The sequence below is a fragment of the Mustela putorius genome, unplaced genomic scaffold (genome assembly GCF_011764305.1).
Source record: "Mustela putorius furo isolate JIRA1106 unplaced genomic scaffold, ASM1176430v1.1 tig00003909_pilon_pilon_pilon, whole genome shotgun sequence".
Taxonomy (NCBI): domain Eukaryota; kingdom Metazoa; phylum Chordata; class Mammalia; order Carnivora; family Mustelidae; genus Mustela; species Mustela putorius.
The window spans coordinates 28,833,651-28,848,173 of NW_025422057.1; the positions used below are offsets into that span (position 1 = coordinate 28,833,651).

At 38.2% G+C, this 14,523-nt stretch overlaps 1 protein-coding gene across 1 annotated transcript in view; it reads left to right on the top strand.

The window, feature by feature from the left end:
* The window catches only part of HPSE2 (heparanase 2 (inactive)), a 708,692-nt gene that overhangs the window by 2,902 nt on the left and 691,267 nt on the right, over positions 1–14,523 (top strand). The window contains exon 2 of the mRNA XM_004749516.3: positions 481–638. Coding sequence (XP_004749573.1) covers positions 481–638 — 158 coding nt within the window. The remainder of the gene's footprint in view (positions 1–480; positions 639–14,523) is intronic.

A 14,523-nucleotide genomic window follows, 5' to 3' on the forward strand; every position in this document is an offset into this window, starting at 1 on the left:
AGTGCCTCTGGGGCGGAGGAAACAGATCTCGGCTTTCAGCCTAGAAGTTTGGCAAAAGTTGGAGCCCGGCAGTCCGCGCGCTGCGCGTCTCCGCCAGGAGCGCTTTTCAGGCAGTGGCAGAAGCTGGGCAACTGCGCCTTGGCCCTGTGTTCTCAGCAGAAGTGCCCCCCACCCCGCACTGCTACCCCCCGACATGCACTGTGTTAGCAAACAGACTAACCGTTTGGGAAGAAGTACCTTTGGCGAACCGCGTAGGGTTGTCTGAGGGAGGGGGCCGCGGCCGGCTGGGCGCAGGAGGCAAAGCCCTGGGAGCCAGGCGCACGCAAGATGCCGGGGCCCGCGCGGGTGGCGGGCTGGAGGGGTGGGACACAGCCCGTAGCCTCCGCCAGGTCGCTCGCGGAGAGTGGGAAGAGGGCCTCGGTCGGTATCCCGCGCCCTCTCGCCTTCCCCCAGGATCCTTTCCTCTCTTCACCTCTGCAGCTCGAAGCGTCTGGTGACCCTGGCTCGGGGACTTTCGCCCGCCTTTCTGCGCTTTGGAGGCAAAAGGACGGACTTCCTGCAGTTCCAGAATCTGAGGAACCCGGCGAAAAGCCGCGGGGGCCCCGGTCCGGATTACTATCTCAAAAACTATGAGGATGGTGAGAAACTTGCTTCCAGTCTAGCGGGATGAGGGAAGTTTGAGGAATAGGAGCGGGCACTTGATGTATGGGGTGAGGTGGGGGTGTTAGCAGATTTGGAGGAGAGCCTGGTGGAAGCTCCTCTGAAAAGCTAGTAGCTTTGGTCTAGGGGATGCGGGAGTTTGGGAATCCTGGCGTGATTGCGGGGGAGGGTGGTTGGTGGTCACCAGGTTGCCGGCCTTTCGCTGGGCGTCTGAGCTCAGAGGTCGAGAATTGGTAGCCAGAACAATTGGCAGGCCAGTTCTGTGGGGTAGAAGATGTAAAGTGTTTCTTGAGAAAATTCAGATAGGTTCTTGGGCTACTAATAGGTCAGGGTCACGTTTCATTCCTAAAATTCTAGAAAAAAGTGTCTTTCTGTTTTTATTTCTTGCTTTCCTGAGTTGAGGATAGGGGTGATACAGCTTCTTCTGAAACCCACTCTGAAGTTTTCTGGATAATCCTTTTATATTGGACCTCCTTGTTGGGAAAGGTTTGACTATCTCCACAGTGGGTTCTCCTTCAGACTGCCTAATCTTAGAGTCGCATTTTTTTTCCTGTTTTAAAATGGGTTTATAAAGGCCAGCCTTCTTTCTTGCCAGGTTCAAATGAATTAAGTGTTGGAAGGGCTTTGAAAACTCCAAATCATATTCAAGTTCGGGAAGCCAATCTTTTTAGGTTCGAATAGTCTTCTTTTTACTAGGAAAAAATGAAAATGGTATTTAAAAGTTTTGTTTAGAGGGAATAATGTTAATATATATGAATTTTCTTTGTGGGTAGGGGACATATTTCTTTCAAATAGTCAAGATGGGAATTGGTGGGTCCCCAGCTACTGAGGCTGTGTAGGTTGTATAAAAGAGGCATTGGTGTCCATTCTTGGAAAGTTATCTCTGCCCTACTGTCCCTTTTCATAAGTGAGCCTCAGAGCTTACAGAGCTCAAAGACAGGTTCTTAGAGCTCCCTGGATTTTGTTATATCTTGTCCTTGTAAATCAGCAAAATGAGGAAATTGTATGTATGTGTTGAATGTATGTATATTCTGGGATTTCACTGAATGGGATTTTGGAGAGATGCTGGGATTTATCCCAAGGGTGACTGGGGAAAAAAATTTTTTTTTAAAGTGCTAGAGTGGAGAAAGAGAGCGAGGCTGAGTCTTCTTGAGTTTAAAGTGTGAATGGACTTACAACATTTGTATAGGAGTATAAGGCTAGGTCTTTTTAGAGGTAAATGTCATTGCAGTAAAAATGTGGGTTGCAATAGATTTTGCTGTCACTCAGCATAAAATGCAGAAAGGTTAAAGATAATCCCGAACAGCAGTTCTGATGGTAATTTGACCTAGGGCCTTAGAGCTCCCAGGGTCACTGTCAGCTCTGTGATCAGACATGCAAAGGGAGAATATTAATGGTTTTCCTAATGAAACAGCTCTTCTTCGAATCCATGTCGACTACTACTTCTTTGGCTTGTGAAAAAATGTTTAAGAGCCCCAAGAACCGCTGGGGGGAGAAGGGGAGAAAGGACCATTATAAATGACAGGAATTGGTCTTTTTCTCCCAAACTTGTACCTAGGATTATATTACCAGTTCACTGAGAACACGAGATCCACTTAAAATGAAGGATACAATTTGTTTCCCTTTGTGAAGGGAGAAAGTGGGCATCATGGGGAGATAGGAAATTGGTATAAGGCTGTGCCCCATTAAATTTCATGGAATTAAAAAAAATTCAGAAATGGAAAAGATCTAAGAGGTCATCTTCGATCTTTCCAATACTTCAGGGGCCAGTACAGGATCATTCCATGTGGAATCCTTTTCTTGTTTTGTCCAACCTGATTTTAAATATCTCTAGGAATGTAGTTTTTACCACACTTGTGGGACAGAGTTCTGTCCCATAGGTTTTTGCCAGCATATTCTTATCATTCTTATCTTGAATTCTCCTTTTATAAATATTCTCCCAAATAGTTACGATTCTTTCTTTTTTCTTTTTTTTTTTTTTGCATTTTTTAAATATCTATCTCAAAATAATTTGTCTTTGGTGTGAGTGACAGCTTCAAAAAAAAAAAAAAGGTTTTTTCATAGCTGTTTTTTATCTAGACTACCTGGATTTAATTCTTTTAAAACTTTCTTTAAAGTCTGTACTTCCAGACACTAATCTGCTTTATTGCTTTTAGCTGAACTCCTTTTGATTTATGTCTCCCTGGTAATAAGATGCTCTGAACTATATCAGTATTTAAGGCCTTAGCAGAGTTAAAGAGAGTAGGAATGCCCTGTTTTTGCCCTTTGATGCTCACATATCCTTAAATCACCCATATTGTCTTTGTTCTTTATGTTGCATTACAGAATTTAAGGCAAAAATATTTTTGGTATAGTCTGAGCAATTTTGCAAACATTATACTTCAGTTTTCACTTTTCATCCAGTGATAATTATCATCATCATCATCATGAACATCTTAAACATAATTAGGTCTTCTTAGTAAATGGCCCTGTAATAGGCACTTGGGCACAAGCACCTTATTAAAAACAAGATGTATTGACTTAAACATAATACAGAGTAATAGCATACATTTTGAGTAATAAGATACACTTATTGGCACATTATGAAATTGAATGCTATAGTGAAGGGAATATGGAATTTGGACTTAGAAAGCCTGTATTGTAGGCCTTGCTCCATCACTTAGGATTATGTGGCCCTGGGCTTGCTGCTTCTCTATAGCATATAGATGATGATAATACCTGCTGTGCATTGCTTCTGTGAGGCTTTTAGGAAGTAATGTATATAAAATATTTTGTCAGTTACAAAGCACTATGTAAAGGCTAAGGATCTTACATTTATTAAGAGCAATTTAAGAAAATTTGTAACATCTTATATTTTGAAGTGGGATTAAGAAGTGAATAAAATTCAATGAGACAAGTTTAAACAGAAGAAAGGAGATAGAATTAGGGAATTGTCTGAGAGGTTTAAGGGAATGTTGGGAGAATTGTCTTTAAGGAATGGAGATGCAAAACATAGGGTGGCTTACTTTTTTTGTGGTAATGAGAGAAGAGACATATTTTTAGTTTTCTTATATGCTAACAATGAAATGAACCAACAGTTCTAGCTTAGGTAAAATACAATATGGTTAATTCATATTGCTACTTTGATGTGATATGTGGTTGTTCCCCCCTGAATGAATAGTGCAATTAAGAAGGCATGTGGCTTCTATTTTCCACATACTTTTTAAGCTTTAGTGCAAACTGCATTTTCTCTTAACTTTCTAAAACCACACTTTCTGTATCACTTTAGGAGAGTCTCTGGTTACTCTTTTAATACAGTTATCTATTCCACTCTACGCATTTCTATTCATAATCTACTCTAGGCAGGCATCTTGAATTTCATACAAACATGGTGATGGTGGAAGAAATAAAAATAGAATTGTTTTTCAAACCTTGGAATCTTACTGTTTGCCTTACCTTTTGGTACACCATTTATTATGCACATCAAAAGCCAACTTGATATTTCTAAAATATCATATTCATTATATCACTCTTTTGCCCAGAAATTTCGATTATTTTTGGATTGCTTACAGAAAATGTCCAAGCTCCTCAACTTGGCTTACAATTTTGTATCCTATGTTTTCATATACTTTTTATTACAGTCCTACTTGATTTTCACTCTTTGTAAAGTACCATCATTATCTCAACCCCTTACCTTTGTTCAGCCACATATCTCTGCTTTGAATGCCTTTCTTCTGGCTCTGTTCAAGTCTCACCCACTACCTAATTCCTGAAGGCCCATTGCAAATGCCCCTTATTTTCTCAAGGCCTTTCTTTCCTGAGTCTATGATTGCATGGTGATCTCTTCTTTCTCTGTATTGTTGTAAATTTTACTCTTTAGGTTGTTTCCGTCTGCCTTATTTTGTTTTTTAACTTTTAACACGTATGTGAAAAGTTTTCCTTTCTGTTAAATGTTTTACTTTTTAGAAAGCATATTTTCCGTAGGAAGGGACCATATCTAATTAGTGTTTATTCCAAAATGTCTAGCATTCTATAGAGCTTCAGTAAATATTTTTGGATATTTATTGGCTTAACATTGTTAAATCTCTGGGAAAATGGAGGTGACTAATGAAGAAATGAATGAATTTGTATGTGAAGATTCTATTCATTTTTTACCTTCAATGCATAGTCTTAAAGTTCATTCTTAATGCTCATTTTAATGACAATTTTCATTATTTTAACCATGTACTCTTTATCTTATGTAATCTAAGTCATCTTGGTTTCATGCTATACGTTTAAATTTATCACCTGGTTTAAAGCCTTGCACTGGACCTATTTTATTAATTTTATATTGTATCTCTTTCTTCTTTGCCTTTATTTTTGCTTTTCCCTGTTAGCCTTACTTAGTTTCTATGCCTAGTTTTCTAATTCCTGATTTAATAGTGCTTTTTCACAAACTTCAGAAATTTTTTAAATCTCTCTTGTCTTGAAGATTTTCTCTTCAGAGAGCTTCTGAAATACTAAAGGATGAATGCAAGTATACTTATAAACTCTAAGGCACTCTGCAACTATTATTACTGTTCACCTTTCTTCAGGAAGTTTTCCAGTTTTAGTAGAGGTGAGGTAGTTAATTTTTCTTTCTTTCTATTTACATACCATCAGTCAAGACATAGGACATAAAAACAGCACAACCACCAAAAAACATATTTGCCTTGAACATACCCGCATTTTGTTATCTCATTTTATTTAAAATAAAAGGTTTTATAAAGATTCTTGAAATTTTGGGGCGCCTGGGTAGCTCAGTGGGTTAAAGCCTCTGCCTTCTGCTCAGGTCATGATCCCAGGGTCTTGGGATGGAGCCCGCATCCGGACTCTCTGCTCAGCAGGGAACCTGCTTCCCCCCAACCCGCCTGCCTCTCTGCCTACTTGTGATCTCTGTCTGTCAAATAAATTAAAAAAAAAATCGTTAATAAAAAAAATAGGTTCTTGAAATTTAGTTACATTTGTAAGTATTTATTGATTACCTACCCTGTTCAGTTTCATGCTAGACAAAGAATGGCAGAATATCAAATAAATAAATGGTAGTGCTCCAAATCAACATTAGAACACAGTAATAATTGCTATAGGCAAGATCTAATCAGTGTTAAAATAAATAGGTGAGGAGTGCCTGGCTGGCTCAGTTGGTTGGGCATCCAATTCTTGGTTTCAGCTCATGTTGTGAACTTGGGGTCCTGGGATCAAGCCCCATGTGGGGCTCGGTGCTCACAGGGGAGTCTGCTTGAGGATTCTCTCTCCCCCCCATTGCTCACATTCTCTCTCTCTCTGAAATAAATAAATCTTAAAAAAAAAATAGCTAAGACCTTAATGTAAAATGGATATTTGCATAGCCTCAAAGCATCTCTCTCATAATATTAATGAATTGTGGTGGTGGTTTCGGCTTTTGTCCACAAATTCTTTGATACTTCTCTTCCTTTTAAGTGTAGGCTGCATTTAATGATTTGTTTCTAAAGAAGAGAATCTGTACAGGGGATAACACTAACCTTATAGTGGAGAAACTGACAGAACTGCCATTACAGCAAAGTGATCAAGCTTAACATGAGCAGATAAATCATGTAGATAATCATGTATTCCCTGATGTGATGTGATGAGAAGGCACATCACCTTTTTGATATTCTTTGGAAGAATCCCTGACTCTGTAATTATGAGAAAACACTAGCCAAACCAAACCGAAAGACATTCTACAGAATAACTGACCTGTGCCCTTCAAAAGACACTGTTTCTGCTGTCAATGAACCAATAGCTTAATTAGTGAGATAACATTTATACTGATAAAACTTAAGAGTAACTCAGAGACAATATAGCAGGAAGTGCTAAGCGAAACAGTTTGCCAGGTGTAACAGGAAAAGTAGAGATGGATATGGGCCAGATTTAGGTAGGAGTTAGGTTGGGCCTTGTTAAAGAGGTCGACTTTGGAAAGGTAGTGACAAGAAGAGAGGACATTTAACTCAAGGGAAAGAGCATGAGGACAAAGCCTAAATATGTGTTTAGGTAGTAAGAAAACCATCCTGGGGGCACCTGGGTGGCTCAGTGGGTTAAAGCCTCTGCCTTCGGCGCAGGTCATGATCCCAGGGTCCTGGGATCGAGCCCCACAACGGGCTCTCTGCTCAGCGGGGAGCCTGCTTCCTCCTCTCTCTGCCTGCCTCTCTACCTACTTGTGATCTCTGTCTGTCAAATAAATAAATAAAATCTTTAAAAAAAAAAAAAAGAAAAAAGAAAACCATCCTGGTCACATAGAAGACACATGTTAAGAACTATCTTAGTTCATGTTGGCAGAGCTATGTTATATTTTTTAGAGGCCTATTTGTACATTTTTTTTGTTAATTCAGAAATGTTTATAATTTAAAAACATAAAAAAGTACGTGTTACAAATAATTATTTAGAGAGAAGTAAGGGAGGGGCAATGGGTGAGGGAGAGAGAATCCCAAGCAGACTTCTCGTGCTCAATCTCATGACCCTGAGATCATGACTTGAGCAAAAATAAAAAATCAGACACTCAACTGACTGAACCATCCAGGCATCCCATTAGAAATGATTTTAAGAAAAGCTCATGGTGCTAAAATTATGTCTAAATTGAGTTGTAAGAAGTTCTAATATGTTTTTGTTAGTTCCAAAATATGTAATCGAAGAAGGAAGTACATGTCTGAAGGAAAAGGTTATTTGGGTAAATCTAGATTACATTATGAGAATCTTGAATTTTAGCCATAGTAAATTGGTATTGTTCTGTAGGAAACTAGAGGCTGTTGTAAGTTCTCTTATTCTGTTGGAGAAGGGTAGGACATATTTTCAATATAGGCAGTGCCCCTTGCCCTCTCCCATTCTTCTTTTCAAAATTACTGCACACATTCACATAGTCTAGCTAAAGTACTTGATGAGGTTTGAGTTATGAAACATGATTGAAAGAGAATTCAAAATTTAATAATTAATTTGGTTCTTACATTATAGAGTATATAAAAGAAAGAAAAGGTTTTAGAACTTGTTTGATAAGTTTTGTTACCCTTCATACAGAATAAAAACAGTCAGTATTTTATAATATACATTCACTCATGAATTTACTCATTGGGCAGACATCTAGTTCCTGTTTGACACAGGCTGAGAATATGAATGAGGTCGAGGTATTAATGTCAAATTTCATACTACTGACTTCTTACCACTTCAGCCAAAAGCAGTTTCTGGAGATTTTCAGGCCAAGGATGAACTTTCAGTTTCATCATTTGGTATTTATCGATTTGTCTGCCTGCAACTTTAGAAGGATTTGATTTAATTTAATATTTTATTAAAGTATGTCAGGAATCACCTAAAGTTTTATGTATGTCTTACTCTGCCTTTTGAAAACAAAAGGATGCATTTTCTGTAATGTTTAAAACTTGGTATAAGACTTGATGTTAGCTGAAGCTCATTGTACCTTGTGAATTTGAATAGGGTATCTCAAAAAGATATAGCTGTTCTGTCATTTAGTCATTGTGGCCATCTATAGAGTCCTGAAAGTGGTAGAGATCAGGAACCTCTGGGATCTGTTATGAGTAGAGGTGGCTTAATTAATTTCAGTGAATCAGAAAATGCAGCAAATAAACCTTATAATAATGACCACATTTGTATAAATTTATCACCTGGTCATTGGGGCCACAGACAGTTGTGTATTCCTATACAACACAATTGTTCTACTATCGCCAATACCAAATATCATTATTTCCCTTGCTAAATGAGTTTAAATTCTCTCACTTGTTCTACCAAGCCCTCCTGGTGGGATAGGTACCTCGCAGAGGAAAAGAAACTTCTTTGGTGATTCCCTGGGCCTTATCAGGCCACCAGTCACATGGTCTGGGTTCCTAGAGTCAGGAGCCTCTTCTGAGAATCCTTCATCAAAATGGATTAGATGGGGGCGCCTAGGTGGCTCAGGTCTGAAGCCTCTGTCTTCAGCTCAGGTCATGATCCCAGGGTCCTGGAATAGAGCCCTGCATAGGGCTCTCTGCTCAGCAGAGAAGCTCTGCTTCCTCCTCTCTCTCTCTCTGCCTGCCTCTCTGCCTACTCATGATCTCTGTCAAATAAATAAATAAAATCTTTTAAAAAAATGGATTATATGTTAAGAATCTTAGCTTCAGTGCTTCTTAGTGCCTTAATCAAGCTTTTAGTTGTCTCAGTCGGTGAGACAGTTGGATTGGGAACACTGAGGTAGGGGTGTGTGTGTGTATGTGTGTGTGTGTGTGTGTGTGTGTGTATGTGTGTATGTGTGTATGAGAGAATATATGAGCACGAGAGAATTTGGTGTGTTTTACTTTTTGCATTTGTCTGTGGATGGTGATGTAATCAGAGTAAATACATATTTCTAGATTAGTGCCTAGTATTGTGCAAGGTATAGTTACCTTGTTGATCTCTGCTGTCCTTTGGTTTCATGATTTGATGGAGTGAAATTCAGTTCTGTCAGTTTTCTTCACTTTAGTGTAGCAAAAAACAGTGTAATTTTGCACAATTTAATAACAGACTTTTTTTTAATAATAAACTTTTGATTATCAACTATATGCCAAGCTTAGTGTTAACTGTTGGGGCACCAAGAGGCATAAAGCATAAACCGCAGTCTCAAACTACTCTGGTCTTTATATTTGTAGAATTTCACAATTATCTCCAGTATTATCTTTCTACTTCAGTCAGATTAATCTTTGTTTAGTCCTTCCATTTTGTTTATATCATCCACCTTGAACATTCATCCTCCCTCTTGAATTCAAAATTTTACTTGTCCTTCAAAGCTCTGCCTGTCTCCTCTCCTACTAAACCTGCTAAGCCAATCCTCATCCACCCCTCCTCATTCTCTAAATTTTTCTGAGATTCTTCTCTGAATACTCGATCTAATTTAGTCCAAGTGCCCCAGAATTTATGCTTGATTGACTTAAGTGGACATAATTTTTGTCTCTAGGAATTTACAATCAAAACAGACTGGCATTGACACACATAAAAATCCTTACAGAGATCACACTGCATGGAACAGACACTTTAAATCAAGCAAAATATTTATGTTATTTAGAAACCTTAATACATGTGTTTTGCTTTTTATATGGCAAAGAATAAAGAGTAAAAAAAATATAAGCTGCATATAGAAAAGATGGGGTATATGTCTGTATCTATATGTTTGTATTGAGGATGTTGTATTGTTAGGGGTAAACCACTACCTTATTTTCACTTGCTCTGGAAAGGCAAAAATTCCTTTAAGGAAGGTGAGACTAGAAAGCTGGGAAAAGATAAATTGCTTAGATTTGGGGCATAATTTCTGAAATAAGAATGGATGTTTTTCTGTAGCTTAATATTAGTCATAATATAATAATAATATTACTTAACATTATAGAGTTATAGAGTTATAGAGCCAAATACTATTTTAAGCAATTTACATGCACTGGTACATTTAATTCTTTTATCAGTTCCATGAGAAAAGTTCTGTTTTCTCCACTTGACAAATGGGGGAATAGACACAGAGTGGTTAAGTAACCTGTCCAAGACCACCTAGCTAATGAGTTGTAGAGCAGACACTCAATGACATCAGTCATTAAGCCTGCAGACTTAAATATCTTTTCAGACACAGAAGACATGCAAAAAATAATAAGAACAAGAGAGAATATAATCAAATGTTAAACCATGTAGAACAAGCTGTAAGGGCTATTGGAGCTGAGAGAAGGAGATTAAATGAGAGTTTGAATAGTCAGTGTATGTGCCTAGGAGGAGGGCTCCTGACCTGGCCTTAAGAGTATATAATAATAATGCTAGTAATAGCTACTGTTTGTTGACTTCTTACTGTCTTTCCATATGTTATCTCATTTAATTTTTTTTAAAAGATTTTATTTATTTATTTGACAGAGAACACAAGTAGGCAGAGAGGCAGGCAGAGAGAGAGAGAGGGAGAGAGAGAGAGAGAGGGAGAGAAGCAGGCTCTGCACTGAGCAGAGAGCCTGATGCGGGGCTTGATCCCAGGACCCTGGGATCATGACCTGGGCCGAAGGCAGAGAGGCTTTAACCCACTGAGCCACCCAGGCGCCCCTCTCATTTAATTCTTAATCTGATGAGAAATAATGTGTGTGTGTGTGTGAAGAACCAAGACTCAGAAAAGACAGGTAACTTGCTCAAGGCCATAAAGATGGGCAGTTGGTAGAACCAGGATTAGAACTCAGTCCTGTTTTTTCTTTACTGTGCTTAGGTAGAAGGATCCCATCTTTGATTTATTCATTATTTTATTTATTCATCAATTCATCTTTCTGGCACTCAAAAGCCTTATATTAAACCTGTGGAACATTAAAATGATCTGTGCCATGAGTTCAATTCCTATGAGTTTAATGAAAGTCTTGTGGGACACTAAATAGTTGCTAAGTAAAACAACACAAGAATAATCACAGGGAGACACATGAACAACTCAGATGGTTGTCACATATGACACATTGAAGGAATAGAACAACAACTCATTTAATATGGAATAGAATTTACTAGTTTCTCTGGGAAGGAGTTATATTTGGAAGTGGATACATTGAAGAGAATAATAGAAATGTATCAACAGTATTACTGATACAGAGGAAATGGCAGAATATAAAGCAGAAAATTAAATATATATCAAAAGTTGTTGGAAAGTTATAAACAAATTCTTAGACCGTTTCAGAATTATCTTATTTTTTATTTATAAACAGAACCATGCTCAGCCTTGAGTTGTAAGCCCAGTGAAACCCTGTGAAGAGTAAAAGTAACAGATAAGGGCGCCTGGGTGGCTCAGTGGGTTAAGCCGCTGCCTTCGGCTCAGATCATGATCTCAGGGTCCTGGGATCGAGTCCCACATCGGGCTTTCTGCTCAGCAGGGGGCCTGCTTCCTCCTCTCTCTCTCTGCCTGCCTCTCTTCCTAACTGTGATCTCTCTCTGTCAAATAAATAAATAAAATCTTTAAAAGAAAAAAGTAACAGATAAGGGTGAGGTTTCAAGAGTACCCTTCCTTTCTAACCTCCTTCCCTGTCTTTCTCTTTGAATTGAGATTTTTAAATTCAAGTGAAGAACACTTTTACAGCCACTTAAAATGAAGAAACCAAGGAACGTAGAGATTTATATATTCTGCACAAAGTCTCAGGGGTGATTTAAGAAACTCTGTTGTTAAGTGGCAGAGCTATGATTGGATCCAGGACACTCTCACTCTGAAGTTGGTTATTGTCACTGTCCTTATAGCATAACAGTACTACCTATGTTCCTTATTCTTCTACTGAGATAGCTTCAGAGGCCTTTCCACTAGGGGTTTCTATTAGTTTGAGTCTGATTTGGAAGTTTGAAAATGGGGCTATGTGAAAAGTATTACTATTTCCTTTGTGGCTGTTTCCATCTAGTTTGGTCCCTTATCTCTTCATTCTGCCACCTCTCAGGGCTCTGGGTTCCATGTCTCTGTCCTCTCTCTGCCTGCTGCCTGACTAATCTTTCTGTCTACTATATGTCCAGGTAGAAACCTTCAGAGACCTCTCTTGTCTGCCTATTCAAGTTCTCACTCTCCTCTAGTTTTTCAAGGCCCTTGAGAGTCAGCTTCTCTCTTTGCCATCATTTCTAACCCTTGGGTACCCCATTCTATCATCTGTTTGCCCCACTTTCTACCCATTTCTGAATTCTTCCTACGTTGCAAAGCCCTGATTACATTTGTCCTCCTTCTCTATGAATTCTTCAATATCTCAGCTCAAAGTGATTTAACTAATTCATTCCGTCATGAATTCATCCAGCCTGAATTTCTCCGGCATTTATTATCTAAAAATCACTCTTTTGCTCTTTTCATAGTCTGCCTTATCTTCTCATGTATCTTTTTGTATGTGTTCATGTAAACTTGGCTCTACCCTTAGATTATAGGTCACTGTGAGAGTAGTGTTTATATCAATTCTGTAGTTTCTACAACATCTAGTAAAATGTCTTTTGCATAGTAGCTCTTCAGCAAATACTTGTTGACTAATATTTGCCATTTATTTGGTAGCTTAATATACTAAAGGGAATAAGCTTTTTTCCATTCATTGTTTCTGCCTTTTTCTTTTTTTAAAAAGATTTTATTTATTTATTTCACAGACAGAGATAGGCAGAGAGGCAGGCAGAGAGAGAAGGAAGCAGGCTCCCCGCTGAGCAGAGAGCCCGACGCTGGGCTCCATCCCAGGACCCTGGGATCATGACCCGAGCCGAAGGCAGAGGCTTTAACCCACTGAGCCACCCACGTGCCCCTGTTTCTGCCTTTTTAAAGAAACATATAGGATATTTCTGGTGAATGCTTAACTTCTTTGTTCATATTTTTACTTTTAAAGATTAATGCTTTTATTTATCTTATTAATTATCAATATAATGCATTCTCACTAGTATAAATTCAATAATATCAAATGATCCTCATTTCCACTCTGTAATCACTCTTAATAGTCTAGCATGTATCTTTTCAGACCTTTTTCTTTGTATACAGATGTATATAAACTTTTAAATATATAGCTGGGATCATATTGTACAACTTGCTTATCTAAGTAATCTTTTAGTCAATAACTACAGTCTGTTTTTTAGTGAGTAAATAATCCATATATGGATGAGCTATAATTTAACCATTCTCTTTAATTCTTTCATCGGTACTTTTTCCCAACAACTTATGTTTGCTATTTGTCCATAGTTTCTAACAAAGCAGTGCTGTGGTATTGTATTTCCTTCTCCATACTGGAACTTGATCTAAATTATTCATTTTTCCCCTAATGTCTTTTTAAACACCCTTATCCATTTTAATCCTTTTAGCTATAATACATTCTTTGAGTAAATGTCAGGAAAAAAAGTCACAGTAAAACTAATTCTGTGCATCAAAGTATGGCTTCCTTTAGTGAAATAAGTGCTTTGTGAAGTTTTGAATACAGATGGAAAGTGACACTCAAAATATTTTGAGTTTTTGTTCAAATATTATATGACTGTGTGATTTAAAAGAAACCTTAGCTGAGGATTTCCTGATTTTCTTTGAATGTCACTCATCTCATTAAAGCTGCTCTGTGAATTTGAATATTAGTCAGCCAAAGAACTGAGATTTATGAAGACCTTGCATAATGTCTTGTTGGAAACAGGTAGCCATTTTTGAAGTGCTCCCTAATCATTCGTTTGCAGGAGAAAAATCATTATATTTTTACATTCATAATGTAAATGTAAATCATAATCATAAAGATGATAAAAACACCTCTGATTCTTACAGGGACTGTGTGTAGAGTAAGTTTAAGTTTTGTCATTTCCACTTTATAAGTAAGAAAACAGACTCAGGGAAGTTGTTCAAAGTAACATGGCTTTTAAGTGACAGAGCTGGTATTAGAATTCAGCACCTCCCCTTCAAGCCTGACACTCTTAAATAAGTTATCACAGCTAAAGATAGTACTGTCACTCCACTTAGTGAGCCACATGGGTACTTGTATTCTGCCATGGTTGGGCCACTCTGAAGCAAATTCTCTGGGGGACTAGAATGGGTCTATGGCTTTTGTGAGGGGGTGTGTTTGCGTGAAGGTATGTGGGGTTCCAGTTTAGTCCTGGATTCTTCTTTTTGAACTGTTCTTCACTGACAAACTCTTGGACAGGCTATAGAATATCATTTTTGGAGATATAGCACCTGAATTCTAGACTCCCTTGAGACCAGGTCCAAATCCAGGGTAAGTTTAGAACTAGCCCAGACAATGGGACTAGGGGACTTTGAGAGTACTCTGTAGAATGTCAGTATCTCCGAGGAGACTTCCAACAAATAATTTAAAAGCCTTTTAAAGGTAGACATTCATTAGCTATCGCAGTGCACTCAATGAAAGGGAGGAAGAGTCTGTTTCATTTACCCTGAAGTGCCCCATAGTGAGTAGGCAGAAGAGCTAG